This window comes from Agelaius tricolor, unplaced genomic scaffold (assembly GCF_023055355.1).
Source record: "Agelaius tricolor isolate 1412-34295 unplaced genomic scaffold, bAgeTri1.0.p SCAF_5, whole genome shotgun sequence".
NCBI lineage: Eukaryota > Metazoa > Chordata > Aves > Passeriformes > Icteridae > Agelaius > Agelaius tricolor.
In genome coordinates this window covers 35,552,937-35,574,801 of record NW_027269265.1, presented here as the reverse complement: position 1 = coordinate 35,574,801, position 21,865 = coordinate 35,552,937, and the positions used below count along the sequence as shown (strand labels likewise).

Here is a 21,865-nt window from a genome sequence, read left to right as displayed (position 1 = left end):
GCTGCAGGATGGCTTGAAGGCAAACACACAAAGCAAATCAGCCTGTCAAGCAAGGCAAGGGATTGCACACTGCAACTCTCTGAGTCTGACTCCCAAGATATTAACGATGGACTCTGTGTGCACTAAGCATGGGGTCTAGTTGAGGAAGGTAACAATTTCCCTGGCCTGTACTGGTCCCTTCCTGCAAAACCAGCAAATGTTACACATCCTGAAGAGACAAATGGCACACAGAAAACAGAGATGCTCTGAAGGATGTAAGCCCAGCAGCTCTGAGCTCCCCCGTGGGGGATCACAGGCAGGTCTGGGAAGCAGCACAACCCTCGAGCAGGGTGACAGGCAGTCACACCTCCTGGCTCTGCAGGTGTCCTCGCTGGTGAGGAGGGCTTGGGTTGCTAACACTGCTCGTCTTTGGGACCTTCAAAACCTGAGAGCCACAGGTCTTGTCCTCCTCTGCAAGAGCACACCGAGCTTGCTGATGGGCGGCTTTCTGGCTTTTCTGGGGGGAGCAGAGCCATGCCTCGGGTGCTGGTGCCAGAGGGTGCAGGATGAGGGTCACTGAGCAGCATGGACACCCGCTGCAGCAAACCAGGTGCTTTTTGCAGTCCCTCGCATGGGACCGAGCTTCCAAGCTGGGCGTGCAGCCTTTGTTTGCGGTGTTAGCTGCGGCTGGGCATTGTCCATGCGGCTGGATACGATCAGCTTCCTCGAGAAGGGTTCAGGCCCGCGGGCGGAGCAGCCGGGCCGCGCTCCCGCAGCGCCGGGGCCGGCGCGGGCCCTCCCCGCGGCGGGCGCAGCTGCGGCCCGGCCCGGCCCGGCCCGGCCCGGCCCGGCCCTGCCAGCTGGCTGCGGGCCCTGCCCGAGTCCCGAGCGGCTCCGTGCCTGTGCCAGGTCAGAAACACTCGGCGGCAGCGCCGCGCAGCCCCGGGCCCGCTGCCCCTCCAGTGCGGGGCCCGCCCTGCGGGACGGTGCCCGTGTCCCCACGTGCCCTCCGGAGCGCCCTCCACCCACCGCCACTGCTCCGGGCCCCTCCACCTTCCCCGGGCCTTGCCCTCTGCTGGCAACGGGACGTGGCCTTGCGGAGAAGCAGCTCTGGCTGCCTCCAGTCCCACTACAGGGGCAGCAGACCCTTGAGAATTTTTCCCTTGTAGAGGAAAATCCCACAGTGTCTCCTTTGGCCCCAGATGATCCCCGAAGAGCAAATTCCAGAATCCCAGATGCTTTTTGGAGAAGTCATGCGTTGTGTAAAGCATCATTTGATATTTTTCTTAGTCTGGTGTGCCTTAATCCACGTGGCATGAGCCTCATGTAGAACCATGGCAAGAACCAGACGTCCACAGTTCTGGGCTGTGAACCTTTGCATCATGCAGGAATAACCTGCACATGGATGGACATGAGAAATATTGTTGAGGATCCAAAAGGAAACAACCACTCTAGAAATCCCAGTCCACACTACTCCACTTCCTAGTCCACCTATAAAAGGTGCTGCTCAGGGCTAGCAGTCACCTACTATTTATGTAAGGATGGCATGGTTCAAGTCCGCAAAGATGAGAGAGAGAAGCTCCATTTAGTATCTCTGCTGACAGATAGCAATGTCCATTGCCCACAGGAGAGCTGTCCTCTGCCAGATGAGATATTTCGGCATATCTTCTGGGTCCCCAGACAGGAAGGCACTGGTGCATCCCTAAATTCTGCCCACTGACATCCACCCTCTGTGTGGGGTGAATCCACAAATTCCTATTGCAAATACAGAGGGCAACTACACTGACACTTGTGGCAATAGCCATAAATTCACATTAAAAGCCTTCAAGTAATAGCATTGCTGTGTAAAGACAGCCTTTGAAAAGCTTGTTTCCAAAGCTTAGCAGCAGGATTAGGAGGTTGCTGGCTCTTAGCTGCAAGCTTTGCAGACACTAGGGGCTGGCAAAGCAAAATCTGTATCACATGAAAAAGTTGATCAGGTCTGACTCTCCCCTGCTGTGAGATTACTTTTCTCACTACAAAGCATTTCTCCTCAGCAGTAAGTTCAAAGTATGTGTGGGCATGAAGATAGTGTATTGTTCACCAGCTCACTGTTCTGCTGAGCAGCCACGTTGCTTGTTCCCCGTCTCAGGTTATAAACAGTGTTGAGAAGCTCAAAATTGCTCACAGTTTAAACAACGTAATCATGATAACCTAGCCTATTTTACCCTACTGTGAGCTCTACTTTAATAATCCTGCTTAATCATTAAACCACAATAAAAGCAAGCTAAGGAGTTTAAGGCAAGAGCCAAGCCAAGGTGTATCAGAGGACTGCTCCAAACTTGAACTGAGCAGTCCCCTCGAGACAGAAGCAGCCACACAAAGGGATAACAAAGTTGTGGTGCAAAGGGTCAGAAAGATGTAGCAGAAAATTTGTATCCGTTGAGACTTGTGAAGCTGTGAGCTGCTCTTGCTAGTTAATACTCTGCAGTTTTGCCCTATTTACATCCTTTTCCCAGGAGACCATCTTGTTATCTGGCACACACACTCCACTCAAGTCTTCTTGATGTAGATGCTCTGACTAAACCCTTATTCCTGGTGATTATTGAGCATAACAGTGGTTGCCGGTTATTTTTCAGAATGCTTTACCCCTCTACTGAAGAGTAAAAAGACAGCAAATTCCTTGGACAGACCTATTCCTTGCCACAATACTGCATATTGTGTTATGGCAAATTGATTTTTTTCTAAGACAATTCCATAGAGAGGGTGAGGTTAGATTTAAAAAAAAAAAAAAAGGAAAAACAGGAAAGGAGACAGAGACACAGAGACACTGCTTCTGTCACTCTGCTGCGGACACTAAGAACAGGGTTAGGCCAAGTCCTGCCCATGGATGCACCCAAAGCTTGCACTGGTTCCAGGAGGATTATTTTTGTGTGCATGAGTGCATGACAGACAGAACAGATTTGGTCCTTGTTGCTTTGACTTTTCCAGGATGCTCCATTTATTTGTGCATTTTAGGAAACAGACTGGTACAGTCAAATGTTCTGTACCTGGGTTCCCCTTCTCCCACCCAAACCAGAAATAATTTTAGGCTAAAAGCATCACCCATGCCAGAAGATGAGAGAGCCAAATCCTTTCAAAGGCAAAGGACTTACCAAAACCACCAGGGTTTCACCTGAGTAGGACTAAACAAAGAACTTCACCACGGTCTGTGACAATTTGGCTGAAGAGACAATGAGTCAATTTTGTATTTTCAGACCAAAATAATTGTCTAGGTGAGGGAACACTCTTGCCTCAGCTGCCTTGAAAGCAGGAATGAGAGGATTGGTATTGCTGAGATCATTCCAGAATCTGGGTTACGGTGCAGAAAACTGATTCACATTCTGCATTTGGAAATGGGGTATGTTTTGTCATCATTGTCTCACTACCACCTCTTGTAGGATTTGACTGCAGCATGGAAGCATCCTGATATAACTTTACAGTGCATCATGTTGTTGTTACTGTAGTAACTTATTACTAGGACATCTTGTGTTATCTTTATTGCTGCAGTACCTGGTACAAATGTACCACTGTTTGTCCACACTGTTATTACTGCCTTATTCCCCATACTAATTTACTGCAGCATCCTGTTGTGTCTTATTGCTGCATTATCAAAATGCTACTTTACTGCAGTGGCCTGTGTTACCTTATTGCTACATTTATTCTGGTATTATTATGTCAGTTTACTGCCACTTTTTATGGCTACCCTGCTACCATTTTATTACAGTACTCTATGGGATCTTAGTGCTGAGTTATACTGAGAGTACATTAATCCATTTGCTTCAGCCTAACGTCGTCTGCACTGGCTTGTCGAACCTTTCCTAGTGCTTGTCCTGCTGCTGTTTTGCCACAATAGCCATGCGTGCTCTGGATACTGTATTATCCAAATAACAGTGCACAGCCATATTTCACAGCCATAGTCCTGGAAGTATGGGTAGTTTTGTAGCTAACTTGCACAGCTTGGACATTGTAGAAGCTTTCCAGACTGTCTTTCCTTGAATTGATGCCATTTAGAACATAAACAGAGGTGGAAAGCTGATTTCCTAACTCATCTTCAGCATGATGAGGTAGTTGGAAGACACTGGACACTTAGAAAGCAGCAGATTACTGCTTGCAATGCTCAATGGGATACCATTAGGTGTACAAAAGTAGCATCACTTGGAATAAGCAAGGTCATTAAAAAGCAATAATTCAAAGATGTGGTTCATGTGGAAGTAGTTACATGTTAATATCACCATATGTGAAGTAAAAGACATGTGAAGAACAGTTAATATGTATTCCCAGGAGGAGCCCTTGTCTACTCTCATGTTTGTTTTGGAGAAATTTAGTCAGGAAACAAGGAGCAGAGCTTTCTTCCCTCCAGAGGATATGCAGCTCTGTCTGCTCAGCTAGCCATTGCTGAGCAGATTAGTTTGCACGAGTGTGCATTTAAATGGCAAGCTGTTCAGCATCCAGGCCCCCTGATGCACGCCCATATGCATACTCTCCATGTCTGTAAGAATTCCCTCTATGTGCTCAACTGTTCAAACACAGAATATTCCCCACAGGCAAAATACTGCGGCAGCCAACATGACCGTCCTGCAGGAATAAAGCTGAAAGACAAAGCAGAGTGTGTGGCTCACAGGGCAGCAGCTAATCCTCAGGTTAAAGTCTGGCATTTCTGCTGCCTGCACAGACCATAACCCAAATTCCACCTGTCCCACTGCCCACCAGCACTCTCCAGTCCTGCCCACATGTGTCCCCATGCTGCAGGTCCTGAGGAGTACCTCTGTGGAGCTACCCCATCCTTGCCCCAGGAGATGACCTCTCCAGTGACGGGAACTCACTGCAAAGCAGAGACCCACATCTACCACTTCACTATCCCTGCTCCTTGCTACACACCAGTTTCATGTTTTATGTGTATATGTTGCTCAGGAATGCTCTGCAGACCAGCTGGAGGGTTCACGAGACAGACCTCCCATGGGAAATGCCTTGTGGCTGGGCAGCACTGGCAGCAGAGTAGCTTGGAGTGCGAGCAGCTGTTGGTTTACAGAGCTCCAGTGATGCATGGCACTGGAGGGTTTGACAGAGATAAAAACACCATCTACAAGGCTCTGAGAAGAGACAACCTCTGCATTTTCCTAGGGATGACCAAGGGGGCATATATGCATATGCATGAATGGACATGTGAACCTATTAAACAAAGACCTGCTATTTCCCAAGGGGACTCTTTGGCTGGGTGGGCAACAGAGGACAAATAGGTCCTGCAAGGACAGCTAAGTGACAATTTTGAGGGTGACAAATGTTCTCTTCAGAAGCAGGAGACCACAAGGATGTCAGGGACACTCATGGTTCTGCAGTCCTGGAACTTGCTTGTGTGTCATGTATATGTAGGATGAATTTGGTCTGAAGGTCAGACAGCAGACTGTTTAGGGTATAGGCATGTGTAAAGAAGAAAGATCATACTCAGGCATCTACTGTACATTCATGCAGGTGAATGGACCTTAGGTATAATTGCTATTAGGACTTTTCTGCAGGAAAGAAAAGAGATATCAGAATGAGAACTGTCATGGGAAAAGAGGAAGGTTCTTTTTCTGACAGAAACTATGCTGGCATGTTTTTGTGCATACATAGGCCTTAGATATTAGAATAATACTTGCCTCAGAAGTGAATGTTGTCATTAGCCAGCTGTCTACTTAGCTAGATGGTTTTGCTTAGGTAAGAATGCAGACTTGTAGCCATATAGCAGTTTCTACCACCTGTACAAAAAGCCAATTTGCCTTGGCATGAGTGAAGAAGACCAAGAAATGTCTAGTTTCATGTATGCTTCAGATCTGAACTGCTTACAAAATATAGGAGATTTTGTGAGTCAGCTGAGTCTTGAAATTCTTTTTATATATAGATAGTATACTGTATGTGAATGCAGGCCATTTTCCTATCTGCTGTTAGTATAAATGGATTTCATAATAAAGTCACTTCAGTCCTGTCCTCATCCTAACCGCCATACTTCCAACAGCTTGAAACAAGCCACTGAGCCGTGTTTTGCTGTTGCATTCATGAGCTGCAGGTCAGATGAGTTTTAGTGGAAGCTCATTTCCTCCAATGGTACAATTTCACTCTCAGAATGCTGCTTCTCAGCAGGGTCAATTATCTGAGCATGATATCACAGCTGGGAATGCTGCTGTTTAGGGAGTGTCACTTGGCACCTTGCCCATTCACACCATCAATTCCCTCCTCACTGCCCACATCAGAGTTGCCTTTCCCTGGACACAAGTGAATGGATTTTGGCCCTCTCCGATTGGAGAGCTGGAGTCCTGTTTGGTTTGCTTGAAGAAAAGTTTGAACATCCATCATTGATTAGGTATGCAAAATCTTAAATAAATAGAAAATTAAATAAAATATAAACCAACTCACTTTAAATACTGTGTGAGTGTGTGTGTGTGGGTGTGTGTGTGTGTGCTTGTGTGTGCATTGCACATCTCAAACATGACTTTTTGAGCATCAGGCAGAGTCTGATCACATTTACACTATGCGCACATGCAGAACGATTCCGCCGACATCAGAGAATTTGCACCAGGATCAGTCTGACTCAAGGGGGAAGATCCTCAGGTGATGAAAACCACTCCTGCTTTCCTCACTTCAGCTGAGGATCTGGTATCATCTCTGGACATGCTACATGCTTTTGGAAGGACAACGACTGATGAACTTAATGCCTTTCTTTTTTTTTCCCCCATTGTTTTAAAGGAGGAGAAACATAGGAAAGAAAAACCAAGTTAAAGTCAGTGAATCTGCAGGTGAAATGCTTTTGGGATTTTGTGAGAAGGAGAAGCAGCTTCCAGCTAAAATATCCAGATATTTTATTGGATCCAGACGGCCACATGAAAGGGAGTAAGTGAGATTGTGGTGTCATCTTATTACAGTCATGTTTGTGCCAGGGAGGAAAGAGATGTGGAAAAACACTGATCTCTCTCAGCTCTTCTTTCTCCAAGCTGTGGTTGGGTCTGTTTCCTTAAATAACGAGACAGCAAGCCCTCGCCTTGTTGACCTCCTGTGTATGGTGAAGTGTTCTCCAAACCTCAGCTGGAGACAAAGTACCTGCACAGAGCTCAGGGTCCTTAAGGAGCTGTGCAGACAGGGAAGTGTTGGTGTAAACTGTGAAGAGAGGTGCTCCACTGGTGTGTGGCTCTCTGCTTCCAGTTGCTCAGGCTGTCTCCCCAGCAGGGACTTGCTCTCCCTGTCCCCGGCAGTGGTCTCAGCTGTCTCTCCCGCGGGGCGGTCGGCCGGAGCTGTCAGGAGGACTGCATCAGGCCCGTGAGGCGCTTGCTTGCCAGAGACTTTCCCTGGAGGGAGGGACAAACAGACAGAAGAGATCCAGAGGTGTAAGTGATGTCTTGGAATGGTTTCTCTGGGAGTGAGGGGCAAGGGCCTTCCCCCAGAGTGGGGCACAAGGCTCTTGTGACAAGGGAGGCAGGTGGGGTGAGCCTGCCTCTAGAATTTCATACGCCTGCAGTTCTGCTCCAGGAAAGTGGTTTGGAAAGGAGGAGTTGTGCCTAATGTGGCAAAACTCCTGATGTCCAGTGGCTATCACTCACGGATGTGCCCCTGGGTCTCGTGAAGATACTTCCTTTCTCCAGTTTCATGGGAACTGGTAAAAGCAAAGCCCTGTCCTACACTCACTGCTACTCGTGCTGTCCTGCTGGTGCAGAGATCTACCCAGCACAGGGGTAGAGCTCTTAGGGAGGGATGCACAGCCAAGGCTGCTGTGAAAACTGGGATGTCCCTCCCACAGTCTGTGATTCCGTATCAGCTGCACAGCATTCACCACAAGCAGGTCCAGGAAAAAAGTAATTTCAGAAACAGTTTAGCCTGTTCCTGTGCTGCTGTCACTCACCTTGGCACACTCCTTGGTCACTTGCCTCATGGGTTGGTGTCTGTTCTCTCCTGCTTGGCCTCCCTGCTGTCCCTGTGCTCTCTTCCAAGCCACCAATGCAAGAGTGTGGCTGTGGCAGCCCTGCACAGGCCCTACTGTCATCCACATGAGCTTTCCCACTGGCAGGACCAAGGACTAGGAAGAAGGAAGATCACCTGCACATCTGAACTTCTGCATCTGCATCTGCATCTGAACTCCTGCCCTAACTAACACCATGCAGCACCTGCTTACAGACCTGCAGCCAGTGTTCTCCATTTACAGACAGGGTATATCCACATAGAGAATACTGATGGCTTTGCAATTGCTGATATAACAGTGAAAAACTATCTCAGGTATATTGCACCAGTTGCTGTATTTCTTTGGTGAACTTTCCTCTTTAAAAATTATGGTTTTCTTAAAGGAAAAAATAAGTCTGGCTTGAAATAAACATTCAGGGAATACCAGAGAGCTGTAGAATACCTAGCAGCTCTTAAACAACCTCCTCTTCATTACTATATTTAGCCAAGATTTCCTTTGCAATAGGAAGTCTTACTGATTGCTGTTTCAAAGAAAGAGCCACAAAAAGACCAAGAGAAATGGATTATTCAGTGAAAATAAGTAAGCATAAAATGTAGAAAAAATTCTGAAATGTAAAAATTAGCAGGCTATTGGAAATAAATATTTTTTAAAAAGTTAACACTCTAGGAAAAGACAAACACTTCCCATCTCCCTTTGATTTTTAATCTCTTTCCATGTAGGGCTGTTCAAGGAGGATGTAGCTGTTCCCTATAGAAGTGGCATTTCATTACTGAGATGTGTGACTTTCACCAAATAATTTGTTCAGCTGCATGAGCACACACGTCCTAATCTGTGTTCTGTATACCAGCAGCTGGCTGAGGGAAACACTGTCATTGTGCTGACTGTCCTGCCTGGCAGGAGAGGCCCACAGCCATTGCTCTGTGCCTCACACACAGCTCAGCATGGAAATGGCCAGCTGCATCCCAGAGCTCTGCAGACACACCATTCAAGATATGCAGGGGTTTTTTTTTGTTTTGTTTTTTGCAGTATAAATCAATTTTTTGATTATCACTATTTTTAAATGCACTCTTGTACAGCTAGGCCCAGTGCTACCCCAGGGGGTGGCCAAGTCTTCTGCAGAGCAACATGGCTTGGGGGTGCTAAGACCAGGGCTGTCATTTTGTGGCTCTTGAGGAATACCAGAGAGAGAGTGCAAAGGAATTATCAGTCCCTGAATCCTATTTATAGGAAGAAGAAGGTAAAGATAGGGATGTTAATTCCTGGAAGAATAACATGGCTGAGTTTAGGGAAAAAAAAGTTAGTTTCCACTAATATTTGGGTACTTCTTCAGGAAAAAAACCCAAACAAATAATCCTTGGTTTATATAATGCCTATTCAGTCAGTCTCTAACTAATCTGCGACAGGCAGCTCCTCTTGTTATCTTCTCACAGGCAGGTGGCTTGGGGCTATGCCAGCTCCCTGCGTCAGGTTCCAGCAGGGCTGAGGAGCAAACACTGTTCCTCATCCCCCATTTCAACATTGCTGTGCTCAAAGCAGGAAGGAGAAACGCCGATGGTGGGCCAGGCTGAGGAGAGGGGATGGCTGCCCTGGAGAAGGTGGTGGGCTGGAAACGGAGCCAATGGCCATGATTTGCGCAGAGCGAAACTTTGCTCTTGGGTTTCCCAGTGGAAACTGCGTCTCGTTGCGGGGAAAAGCAGTGGCCTCCATCTGCAGCTCCCCCGTCTCATGGGAAAGGCGTTACCCTGGGAACTGCAGCAAACTTCCCGCCTGCAGGCTGGGATGAGTCCCCCGTGCAAAAGCCCGTCTGTCTGGGAGGATAACTGTGCCAGGGAACGGCCTCATGGGCAGGGACATGCAAACAGATGGGTGCAAGAAGCTCTGTTTTAAGACAGCAAGAAGCAGGCAGCAATGTTGTCTGCTTGGCTGTTGCGTTCGCCTCTGTGTTAGGACAGATGGCAAAAGAATCCCTGAAATTGCATAAAGGGATTAATGCTGTGACATTTTTGACTACAAGCAAAAGTGCTGTAATGTTCAGCCCCCAACTAGAGGCATACTGATGTAGGGGATTTTGTTTCAACCCAATGCAGGGCTAAGTGTCAGCCTCACAGCATGAGTCTGAGTGATACAGATATCTGCAGGCTGGGCTTGGGTGGGATGCAGGTGTTTGGGTTAGGATTCTCCCATCTTAGACCTCCTCATTAAAATAAAAGAGGATCAGGAAAAAATTGCAATTCATTAGGAAAACTGGTATCTCTTTCCTATTACTAAAATGAACAAGAAGGGAGTAAAACAGTGTATAACACATGGAAAAGCTGGATGGAATCTGCAATCTACCTGCTGATATAAATCAACATGACTCAGTTGTTTTTACAGAAGTGCTGCTGATTTCCACCACTTGAGAGGCTGGCCCATGGTATCTCTGTGTCAGGTTTAGCCCTGCAGGGCTTCTAAGGCACAAAGCCCTTCAAGAGACACAAAAGTTTGCATCAGCTGACTGAGAAAAACGTAAGTGCAGCACACACAATGGGTTCTTTGGAATAGGGCAGCATCTCACCCCGCAGGCAGCCAGCACTCTCCCCAGGACCCCCAGCCAGTCCATCCAAACCTGCCTGCCCCTCCTTGCCAAGAGGGTGTCCATGGCCAAAGAGTCCAGGATGGTGACAGCATGCTTTAGTGCCATTGCTTAGTGTCCAGAAAAAAGGCGTCTGTGTGACTGAGAGGGTGATCTGTGTCCACCTTGAGACAGCAGAGGTGGGATGCACCCCTGTATTCTTTGTGATCCCACAACCCTTCCCTGAGGCTGCATAGTGTGAGGGCTTGAGTCAGTCAGGTGAAAGGCTGCTCTGAGAAAGCTGGAGGTGGCTGAAATAGTTCTTAACCAGGTACAACACATGCCAAAAAAGTTCAGGTCCAGGAGAGCATGTTGGGTCTCACCTACCACATGGAATGGGTGGAATTCCCTTGGGGATATATCTGATAGAGCAAGGATGTTTCTGATTATTATGATGTGAAAATTTGGCACAAGCAACACCTAATTTCTTAAAAAGGTTCAACCAAAATAAATTATGTTTTCCTTCCATGCATCTTTGTTTAGCATGAAACTAGCGGCTGTCTCTGCCTCTCCTTTCCCCACTGTAAGAGAATGTCAACAACTGCTGTATTTCCAGGAGAAATTTCATCTAAGCCAGGCTGGCAGGGGATTTGGAAAGTGTACCATCTCAAGCTCAGCACACTTCAGTGCTTCTTTTACTGTGCCACATGTATATGCTGAATAACTTAAGGCAAGATTAGAGTGGATGTAAGGAGTGAACTTTTTACATGGGGTCTAAAGTCTATAAAGAAATCCCAAGTCCTCCAGTCCCAAAATATTTGTCACTACTAATTAGGGTTACAACAATTAAAAGCCCAGACTGTTGTCACTGAAACAGCACAGCACAAGCAGTAGGGCATATGTTGTACAGCATATGTTGTGTGTTGTCTTGGATGCAGGAAGGCTTCCTTCTCTCTCATGTCCTGCAAGCAATTGAGCTGTTCCACAGCTTACAGGCAAGGATGACATGGAGCTTCACTGCGTGTCATGTCATCCTTGGTAATGTCCAGTTCTCTCTGCACTGCTGAATTAATCTGGTTTGGATTTTTGGTTTTTTTTTTTTTTTGCCCTTGAACACCCCCATGACAGGAGCCATTTCTTAAAGACAGTGTAAAATGTGAATCTGGAGTATCCTAAGGAAAAAAAATCAGAGAATTCTTAATAAACCTAATGAAAATGTCCCCTAGAATATGACTTCCAAGTATGTGGCCATCCTAACTCCTTGGCTGCATGTCCAGCAGAGGATTGGATCTCAGCACTTGTGGACCATCAGAGCTCACTGAGGCCCACTGAAATAAAGATTAACCTGCAGGTCACAGGAGATGGTTACCATCTTCAGTGGCTGAGCCTTTGCTGAACAGCTGCTAAGTTAAAGTGTAAAGTGCAATCAGCAATTATTTTAATGAAGCAAAATTCAGCAATTTAACATAGCCAAGAAGCCAAGTAAGAAGGAAAAAGAGGGTGTCTGGAATTTGATGCAAAAAAGGGACAGCACTCCTTTCAAACCTACTGTATGAGGCAGCAGAGTTTCCATCTTGCTCCTTGCTTTTATTGGCCAAAACTAGCACTTTGCACAGTTGGGAGAATATTTAAAAAATATTTTTAAATTGAAAGTTTAGTTCTGTCCAGTGCCCATGGCTTCACACAAGGTTGGTATGCTCTGCCCAGCACAGTGCAACTCAGCATGCAGACATTCCCCACCCCAGCATGCACAAGCCTGAGCTCCCATGCATGTTGTCAACAACTTACCTGAACACTAGGCAGGATTTATCCCATAATGAGCTTTGTGGCTGCAGCAGGGGGAGAGAGGAGAGATGGCAGCACAGGCTCCCCTCTGCCATGTCAGTACAGACCAAGCTGACTGCTCACCTCCACAATTTTCACCTACCAGCTTGGGGCTTTGTTTGTTACAGCTGCCCCCACTTCTTGCTTTCTACCCCTCATTTGTGTTCAGGGCTCTCCTTTTCCCAGCCTGCTGCCCAATCTGCTCCAGCCAGAAGCATCACCTTCCTGGAAGAGAAGTCATCTCATGGGGAGCACTGTTGCCCCATCCCCCTTTGCAGAGAACTGGGGCTGGTCTGCATCTCCAGTGGAGGTGAGATAATTCTCCTTCCATTGGTTCGAATCTTTTTCACATCATCACAGGCAATGCTCAGTTTTCCTATCTGTTAGCTAATGTACTGCAAGAAATTTGGCAGTGGGCAAAAAACATCCTGCAACAAAATTCTACTTCTGAAGAGATTGTGATGGCCTTAGCACTGCCAGCACTGTTTGGTTTTCAATGTTATATTACAATACGGAGCTTGGGGAAGCTTTATTTTTGTGCCATTTAAAAAATAATCCTTTTATTAGATTTTTTCATTAAGATATACATTGTCAACATAAGATAAGCATAACATAAATTAATGAAGTTAAATAAGAAACTGAATTAAAAACATAAACAATATTGGAAAATAACTTAGTTCAACACAAAATAAACACAGACATACAAACTATGAACATAAGTAACATAAATTAACACACAAAATGTGGTGGACAATACCACCAATTACACACTGACACAAACTGAAAACAGGAGCTGCAAAGTGGCTGTAGAGGGTAAGGTGGGGCCAGATGCTCCCAGCATGTGGAATGCTCACCTGTTCCTACCACTACAGTCTCATGAGTTACTCCCAAATTCCTGCAGAGTGGGCTCCACTCCTCTTCTAAGGCTTGACTGACAAGTTACCTGAGCTTCTTGCTATTCCTGCCCATCACAGTGAAACTTGACCACCATGGGTTACATTCCCACATATGATATTGCTTTTTTGCTCTTCTAGCTCATATCTCTTATGGGAACAGTTCAGAGCTTCGGTCCAATTAAAACCAGTATCATCTATTCCCATTTTAAGTTGTGAGGATTTCTTATGCTTCCTAAATGAGGCATTGCACTTTGCTTGGAGAAAAACCAGTACACCACTGCATATGGCACAAACCAGGATCTCTGTATTCACCCACTCCTAGCACGGCTTCATAATAGCTGCAGCCCTCCTCTACCATCCCACCAGCACCACATGATCCTCTTTTTTTGTGGTACAGTCTGGGCTCCTTATAGCTGACAGTGAACCAGTTTTGGCATTGGTTGAAGCTGCCTGTGGACTGCAGATTAAGCATGTTTTCCTCCCTTTGACACAAACCCAGGAAGACAGAGAAGCAGATGGATCATTGCAGCCAGTATACAGTGGTGTAGCAGACTGGTTTTTCAAGCCACCTCAGAAATGCCCTAACTGAATGTTGCTGGTCTGCCTCTAGGGCAGGGTGTGATTCTGTGCAAAGGACTCAGCTTGTTTGACAGTTTTCAGCATGACTGGGAACCAGATATGTAAATGTCTTGTACAGAGGAAAATGGATGCACCACTGAAATATCAAATCTCTCTGGAGTATCAAAATAAACTTGGCTAAAATCACAGCAGGGGCTAAGCACACCCTCCCTCCCAAACATCTTGCTAAGGTCATGGTTTAGTATCTGCAGCTAGACCTGTCTGTAGCGAGAAGGTACCTGCTTTTGTCTTCCAGGATTTGTGTGTGGCTCAAATAAAATACAGCAAATTAATTAGTGGGTGTGTTTGAACTCTGTATAGTGCCTTTCATCTAGAAAGGTCCCCAAGCAATTTCACAAATGGTATGCACAAAGATCACTCACCCACTTTGCCCTTGCAGGGGCAAAAGGAAGCTGCCATCCTGTGCCAGCAGCACAACACAGCAGTGCTTTTAGGAAGTGAAGGATTAGAAGCTAGAATACTTACTAGAAACAATGAATACTTACCCCTTAAAGGAAGCCCTGTATCTAGAGCAGACTGTGCAGCATACAGGTGACACATGCACCTTACCCCTGACCAAACCAGGTGAGGTACCATGACAATACCCAGGGCAGGCGTGGTCCATCCCTGCCTGCAGCGGCGAGTCAGTGCATGCGCCGTGCAGGACATGCATGCAGCCCTCTGCAGCCCCAGCTGTGCACACTGGCTGGCTGTCACACCATGGGAACAATCACAGGGCAGGCTGCAAACACAGGCTGCAGCCCCTTTGTGCTTTGGGTACATTCTGATGCTTCCCACCACCTCAGTAATGCAAGTTCCTTTTCTCAGCACAAGCCAGTGTAATGATTGGAGTAGTCAAGTGAGCACATTTTCTTTTAAAGTAAAATACCTTCCAAAGATAAAATAACCCTTTTCCCAGATGTCTTTTCTTGATGACAAATCTAAAAAACTTTGGAATACACTCCTGTATCCCTTCCCTTCTTGCTATCTATTCTGATAGCCACTTCACCAGCATCTCAGTGTATCATCTTTTTATACTTTCCACTTTTTCAACCACTATTCTCTACCAATAATGGCTTAAAATCTTGTCTTTATTGGAGGTTGTGAATACTTTCCATATTCTCAAATGCTGTGATCTATTTATGCAAGCTGGTAGAGCTGGGAAAGTGAAAAAGTGGGAAAAGTGGTAAATATATGACAGCTTTATGAGATTATCAAGGAACTAGTTAAAAAGATGACATTGGGCAGCAATTCTTTCTCCAGCCTTACACCTTCTTCACTACTTTCATGGTTACTATTTATAATACATCACAGTGACACAGCTGTGCAAAACATCACGCAGTTCACCTGAGAAAGACAAGATTCTATCAACACATTTCACACGTGTGACACCACACTCATGAATTAAGAATAGGACTGAGTCTGACTGGGACTCTGATCCAACAGTACACAAACCAAGAAGACATAAAAAAGAGCATGAGTAGCAGTGGCCAAGGGATTAAGCTCAGGGTCAGGAAGATGGGGAAGCAGCAGCAGAGAAAAACAGAAGTCACAACATGGAGCTGGGAGACAGCTGAGAACATCAAGGAAGGGACAGCCAGGCAATAAGGGTAGAAACTAAAACTTTCACAGCTATATAATGCAAGGGAACAGATACATATGGAACTGAAATTAAATATGCAACTGTGGATTTCTCTGGGCACTGAACTGGGATGCATTTACATCCTGAAACAAGAATTGTTCAATATAAAATTACCAAAAGATACCAAAAACTAAAGCAAAGGAAATGCTACCATGCTAATGTCAGTTTGCATCACTGCAAGGAGGAGGAGGGCATTTTACGCTCCAGACAAAAAGCACCTTGGGCACTGAGCACGATAAATACATTGAATACAAGATCTCCAGTCATTCTTGTTTCTGGAAAAGTTATCCTTGCATGAGAAACCCAGGTGGAGCACTGGCTCCACAGCCATTAAGGATGTCATGTGGGACTTTGCCTACAATGCTTCTGGGTGAAAATACAAAAGCACTAGACTGGTGCTGCTAACACAAGGATGACAGCAGCTCCTGCTTCCCAGCTTCTCCTTCTGCCTATGCTATGGTTAATGAAGCTGGGCCAGTCTGTTGATGCAGTTATTAACCTGTGCCTGGGAACTGAGACAATCTTCAATCTTCATTGATGTGCTTTGATGCACAAAATGTTCCATCCAAAATGTCCAGGATTCTTTGAAAAAGGTCATTTAAAAACCCTTATTCTTACATCCTTAATCTACAGTCTACTTCCCACACAGCTCAAACACAGACCATCTCATCCTTTACCTTATTTTCTTTCAACACTGCATTGAATTTACACAAGAGATTCTTTGCCTCCTTCAGGTAAAGACCTTTTCCAGTCCAGGAACATAATGTATAACAGCGTCCCACATCTGTCAGTTCAGCCAGAATTTGTAAAAATTCTGCCTAAAGAATAGATCATTGCTCTGGTCACTCTCTTGTCCTTTAAAGCACAAAGACTGAGAAGTCTTATCCTCTAAAAAGTGGTTCATGTGGGTGTGCCTTTTTTCTTAAAGAAATATCAGTTGGGAATAAAATCCAGAGGTCTTGGCACTGAGTCACCACCTGGACACTGAGTCAGAAATTTTAACACCTGTTTTCTTCCAGGGAAAATTCCTTCCCTGGAATATAGCCATTTTAGGAAAGGTTGAATTCAAGTTTGGGTATGATGGCCCAGGCTTATCTAAGTTACCTGCTGAGGCTGGTATCTATAGGTTTAATCCCTGTTATTGCTGAAGTACCCATTGCTGCTTTCAGAGACAGTGCTTAAGATGCAACAAAGGAGCCCCCTCCTATTTCCTCCTTTATTAAATGCAAATGGCTACCAGCGCAAGTTAGGCAGAGACTTGGTGGCTTCCTTTGTGAGACAAAAGCAGCAGTAGTTCCCCTAAATGTACTCATTAAAATATATTTTCCTTCTACACTTGGCCCTGAAGGATCATCTCAGCTTATGAGAACTAAGCTTCTGTCTATCTGATTATTAAATAATTTCTAAAGCAGATGGGAAACTACAGTGGTTTAAACAGCTAGGCTGAGGCTGCAGGGCTAAAAATAGTATAGCAGGCTCCTTTTAATTAGTAAGATGATGAAATATGACAGAAGAGAGAGATGTAGATATATGGATTTGTGTGTATGTGTGTCTTTAAAATTAAGTTATTACCTCAATACTAGATATTATTTATAACATATATGATACATGGTGTCTGATTTTTATGATGCCATTTATCTTCACTTGGGAGAGAAGACAGGCTAACTCTGCTTTCATAATGTCAGTCCTCATTGTATTCAAAAGGAAAATTGTAATAAGATAAACCTGCCACCATGTGTAGTGCCATCCTTTTTGAAACGAGATGGATTAGTAAAAGCTCCCAAGCTCTGTCAGCTCTGCAGCTCCAGGATATCGACCATTCCCCAGGGCACCCTAGAGAGCATGAAGTGCCAGTCTAGCTTTATACCTGGGATTCCAAAGCATGGGAACCTGACATAGGCCCAAAGGGGCCAGGTACTGTGATGTTTATCCTACCACTGTGCTGTCTATGTACTTGTGAGGACTCTTCAAGACCTGAAGAGAGGAGAAAAGACATCTGCCACCCCTCTGCTCCAGCAGTGCTGGGCAGCATGTGCCCTGTAGTGTTCCGCTGCTCCACCATGCAGATGTGGCCCTTTGATGCTCACCAGATGACTGAAACCATGTTTGGTCCTGGGACCACAAAGCTGCCATGAAACACATGGACATCACAGCTTCAGACTTCTGTCAGGTAAGTTGAGGAGGCTGAGGGTGCCTGGCTTGTTGGGGGCTGGATCAGACAGATGTTCCCTTGCTCCAAGGGGAATCCAGACAGGCACTGCAAACTATGCCCTTTGGTACAAAAGGATCTGACCACAGTGGGCCAAACCCCCTTTTGGCTACTGCACTAAGGTGTCAGCTGATACTTTGTAAGGACCTGGAAGTAAAAGGTGAACCACCACCACAGTGAAAATTGCCCTGTCAAAATCTTGCTCTTAGTGTCATGCTTAATGTGGACCAGATAGCATGCGGCTTTCAGAAAGATTTGGTGCAAAAACTTGGTGCATTCATTAGTCATGAGATGCCTTCTGTTGGCCAAAAGTATCAAGCCAAGGAAGACAAGACAGTGGGTCTTGAAGGAGTTGAAGACTGGTATAAAAAATATCATGTAAAGCCCTGTTCTTTCTTATTCCCCATTGACCCATGTGAAGGTGGAGAGCCTCTGGTTGCCTAGCAGAACTTCATGGTGTCTTGCTAAAGTATGTCAAATGGTCTGGAGCTAATCCCTGACTCCTGAGTTATGACTGAAATAAGCAGGAGCCCTGTGGGTAAAACAACTTCCACTTGCTCCAAGTCTGTACACCCAAAACCAGGTGTACAGCTTTCCACCCAGTGCAGGAGACCAGTCTGGGAGCCCTGTAAGATTTTTCACAGGTGGGGCTTAACTCAAGTAAGAGACAAAAAGCCTGCAATACTCTTTGCAGTTTGTCAACACAAAACTTTACTGTTTCTCTTCAGTTTCTCTTTCTGAAGCATTGCATTTTTTCCTGTCTTTGTCAATCAAGAGATGGTGAGACCCAAGAAACCAGAAAAGGCAAATTTAGAGCGTCTGATTTTTTTCACTCAGGTGAAGACTCCCTGTCTAAGATGCTGGACATGTTTGGTCTTCTGGCTACAATCAGCTTTCTCTGATATGGAAAGCAACACTGTAAGTACAGTATTTTCAGCAAGGAAATGATCATGAACCTCTACCTCCATGCTCCTGCTCTGGCTCTATGCCTGCAGTGTTCCCCAAAGTTCCCCAGATTTGAGTACAATGATGTAAAAGGAAGGGCTCTAGAAGAAAGGGTGTCCAAGAGCACTGGCCAATGTTCAAGCATCACATTTTCCAAGCTCAAGACCAGGGTATCGCCATGAGCAAGAAACCAAGCAAAGGGGGCAGGAGACCCCTTTGGATGACCAGGGAGCTTCTAATAAATCTCAAACAGATTCTGGGATGTGGAAAAAGGAACTGGCTGTGTGGGAGGACTGAAGGAACAGTCAGAGTATGTGGGGATGTGACAAAGAAGGCCAAAGCCTATGGAGAATTAAATCTGACAAGGGATATGAAGGACAAAAAGAAGGGTTTCTAAAGTACATTAGCAGCAAAAGGAAAATTTGGGAAAATGTGGGGTTGCTGCTGAATCAGATGCATGTCCCGCTGACAGAAGACACAGAGAAGGCCCGGTTACTGAATGTCTCAGTTTTTAGTGCTGAAGTTGGGAATCCCAGACTTTGGAAGTAAGAGAGGAAGGGTGGAGAAAGGGAGACTTCCCCTTGGACTTAGAGGGCTGGGTTAGAGATTGGCTTGATAGACTTATGTCCCATAAACTTCTTTACATTGAGGGTAGCAGAGCATTGGAATAGGCTCCCCAAGGAGGCCATGGAGTCTCCCTCTGGAGACAGTGCAAAGCCACCTGGACACATGCCTGTGTAGCTTGCTCTAGGTGACCCTGCCTTAGTAGGAGAACTGGACTAGGTGATTTCCAGAGGTCCCTTCCAACTGTGATTCTGTGATTTCCCAAAATGCTGGATCACATGCTATAGCCAAATCTGAAAAGTTTCCTAGGGGTCTACTGGCCCCCCCAGTGCCAGGCAGAGAAGCACAGTCTGGAGGTGGCCCAGATCCACAGGCAATTAATAGTTTAGTCAATTTGGGTGACAATTTCACTTCAATTATGGCTCCTTAAGGCAAAACTTTTAGCCCTTACTAGTTTTGAGATTTCTCTTACAGCCATCACTGGAAATGTGATCTCATATTAATCTGCTTGCAAAATAGGCTCAGTGCTCCTCCCTTGAAGAGAGACAAACTGGCGGTCTGTTCCAGCCAAACCTTAAGCATACACTTAATTTTGTCATGCCTGTGCAGGGCCAGCTTGAATATATGATCCTGTAATGAGCAATCACAAAGCACAGTGGAGCTCTGGAAGTATGGACTGCTGAACTGCTCACTCCTACACAGTCAGGGAGCTGCACTGCATATTGGAGAACTAGAGCATACAGAATTAACTTCATCTTAATTCAGTCCCCAGAGTATGCCATAAAGTTCTCACTGGTAATACTGTCCTCTGAGGACATTATGACATGTCAACATAGTGACTATTTTCTCATCTGATGGCAATGACAAACTGCCATAATGAAAAGTATAAAAAATTCAGACTCTTCTTAGTTCTGGTAACTACCATGCCATCAGAAGATGAGATTTTATATCTTTATTAAGAGAAATGAAAAAAAACTATTTACAGCATGCTAGCCAGTAAGATAAAAATGAACTAAAGTACCAACCAATCTACTACAATTTTCTTTAAAGCTACTTACATTCTAATCATAGCATCCCAAACTTAGCTTGTCAAGTTACTCTTCAAATCAAATGCAAGAGAAAAATCCATGCTTGGCTGTGCAACTATAAACCCAGCCAGTATAGTAAAGTGAGAGTTACTCTTCCACATACTTGGCAAATCTGGGAGCAGAATTTACCACTCGATGTAAATATTTCTGCATAGTTTGTTTAAAAAAAAAATTAAAAAATCTTTCCTACTCCTCTCCCTGGCAGACTCTTAGAAAGTAGTAAATATGCAGATGGGCATAGTGATATATTTTGTATCAACATATTTTAAATGTGTGCATATGCATTAGCTATATAAATACATTCCCCAGGAAGTCTGCCAGTGGATGTACTACAAAGCCTTGTATGTTACATTTGGGTTTGCTTGTGCAGTAGCACAGCAGTGTCAGGAAGAACTGCTCTCGGCTTATTTGCTCTACAGCAGCTCACACTTACCTGCACAGCTTCCTGTTTCTCTCAGGATGTACAAAGGTGCTATATTTATATGCCATGAGTGTGTATGTAGTATACATATAAATATACAAATATATATACACACTTGCAAGAGTATGACTCATAGAATGCTTTGGGTGGGAACCACCAAAATATGATGTAGTTCCAACTCCCTTGTCACGGGCAGGGATACCATTTATTAGACTAGGTTGCTCAGAGCTCCATTAACCCTGTCCTTGAACACCTCCTGGGAGGGAGCATCTGCAGGTTCTCTGGGTAGCCTGTTCCAGTGCCTCATCATCCTCACAGTAAAGATTTTTTCCTAACATCCAATCTAAACCTACTCTGTTTTAGTTTGAATTCATTCGCCCTTGTCCTGTCACAATGTGCTCTTGTAAAAAGTCCTTCTCGTCTTTCTTGTAGGTTCCTTTAAAGTACTGAATGACCACAATTAAATAACCCCAAATTCTTCACTTTTCAGACTGACCAAACCTAATTTTCTCAACCTTTCCTTGCAGAAGAGGTACTCTATTCCTCTAATCACCTTTGTGGTCCTCCTCTGGATTCAGTTGATGTCTTTTCTGCCCTGGGGACTCCAGAGGTGGATCCAGGTGAGAGTCTCACAAGAGCAGAGTAGATGGGCAGAATCCCCTTTCACAACCTGTTGGTCATGCTGTTTTTGATGCAGCTCAAAACACAACCTGTGCTGCCCAGCATCCCTGCTACTCCACTCCACTTGCAGTATCTGCCTCTGGTCCTGCCCCCTCTTCCTGCTTCTCCTGCTCTGTAGAAAAATTGCTGCACAGACAGATTCCTGAATGCAAGTGGGGCAAGCAGGCCTTGCCCAAACTCTGGACAGACCAACTGGAGGTTGGAGACTAATGAAGGACAAAGAGGTAGGACATCTGCCTGCTGCCCTTGAGGTCCTGCTGTCCCCTTGTCTAAAAGATTTAACAGTGTCATGTTGCTTGCTGTGACTGGGCTCCTTTTCTGGTATCGGTATCACGAATGAGGCAAAGGGTATCGCACTTCTCTCACTATTTACATGAGCACTGACAGATGGGGGTAACGGAGGAAGCGGCTGCAGTGCTGTGGGTGGATATGTATGTGGGCTATCATTATCCATGCACTACAGAACCAAACAGATACTGTTGCAATGGAGCTATGAGAACCA

At 45.4% G+C, this 21,865-nt stretch overlaps 1 protein-coding gene across 8 annotated transcripts in view; it reads right to left on the bottom strand.

Annotated features, from left to right (window-relative positions):
- Positions 1–2,928: 2,928 nt before the first annotated feature.
- The window catches only part of RGS6 (regulator of G protein signaling 6), a 249,484-nt gene continuing 230,547 nt past the window's right edge, over positions 2,929–21,865 (bottom strand). For 5 of the 8 annotated variants that reach the window (XM_071427215.1, XM_071427220.1, XM_071427216.1 and 2 more), the window contains one exon: positions 8,099–12,524. In XM_071427215.1, the coding sequence (XP_071283316.1) occupies positions 12,465–12,524 (60 nt within the window). In that variant the 3' untranslated portion in view covers positions 8,099–12,464. Of the gene's footprint in view, positions 7,317–8,098; positions 12,525–21,865 lie in introns of those variants that run through there. The other 3 variants (XM_071427218.1, XM_071427219.1, XM_071427222.1) reach the window with 1 other exon arrangement.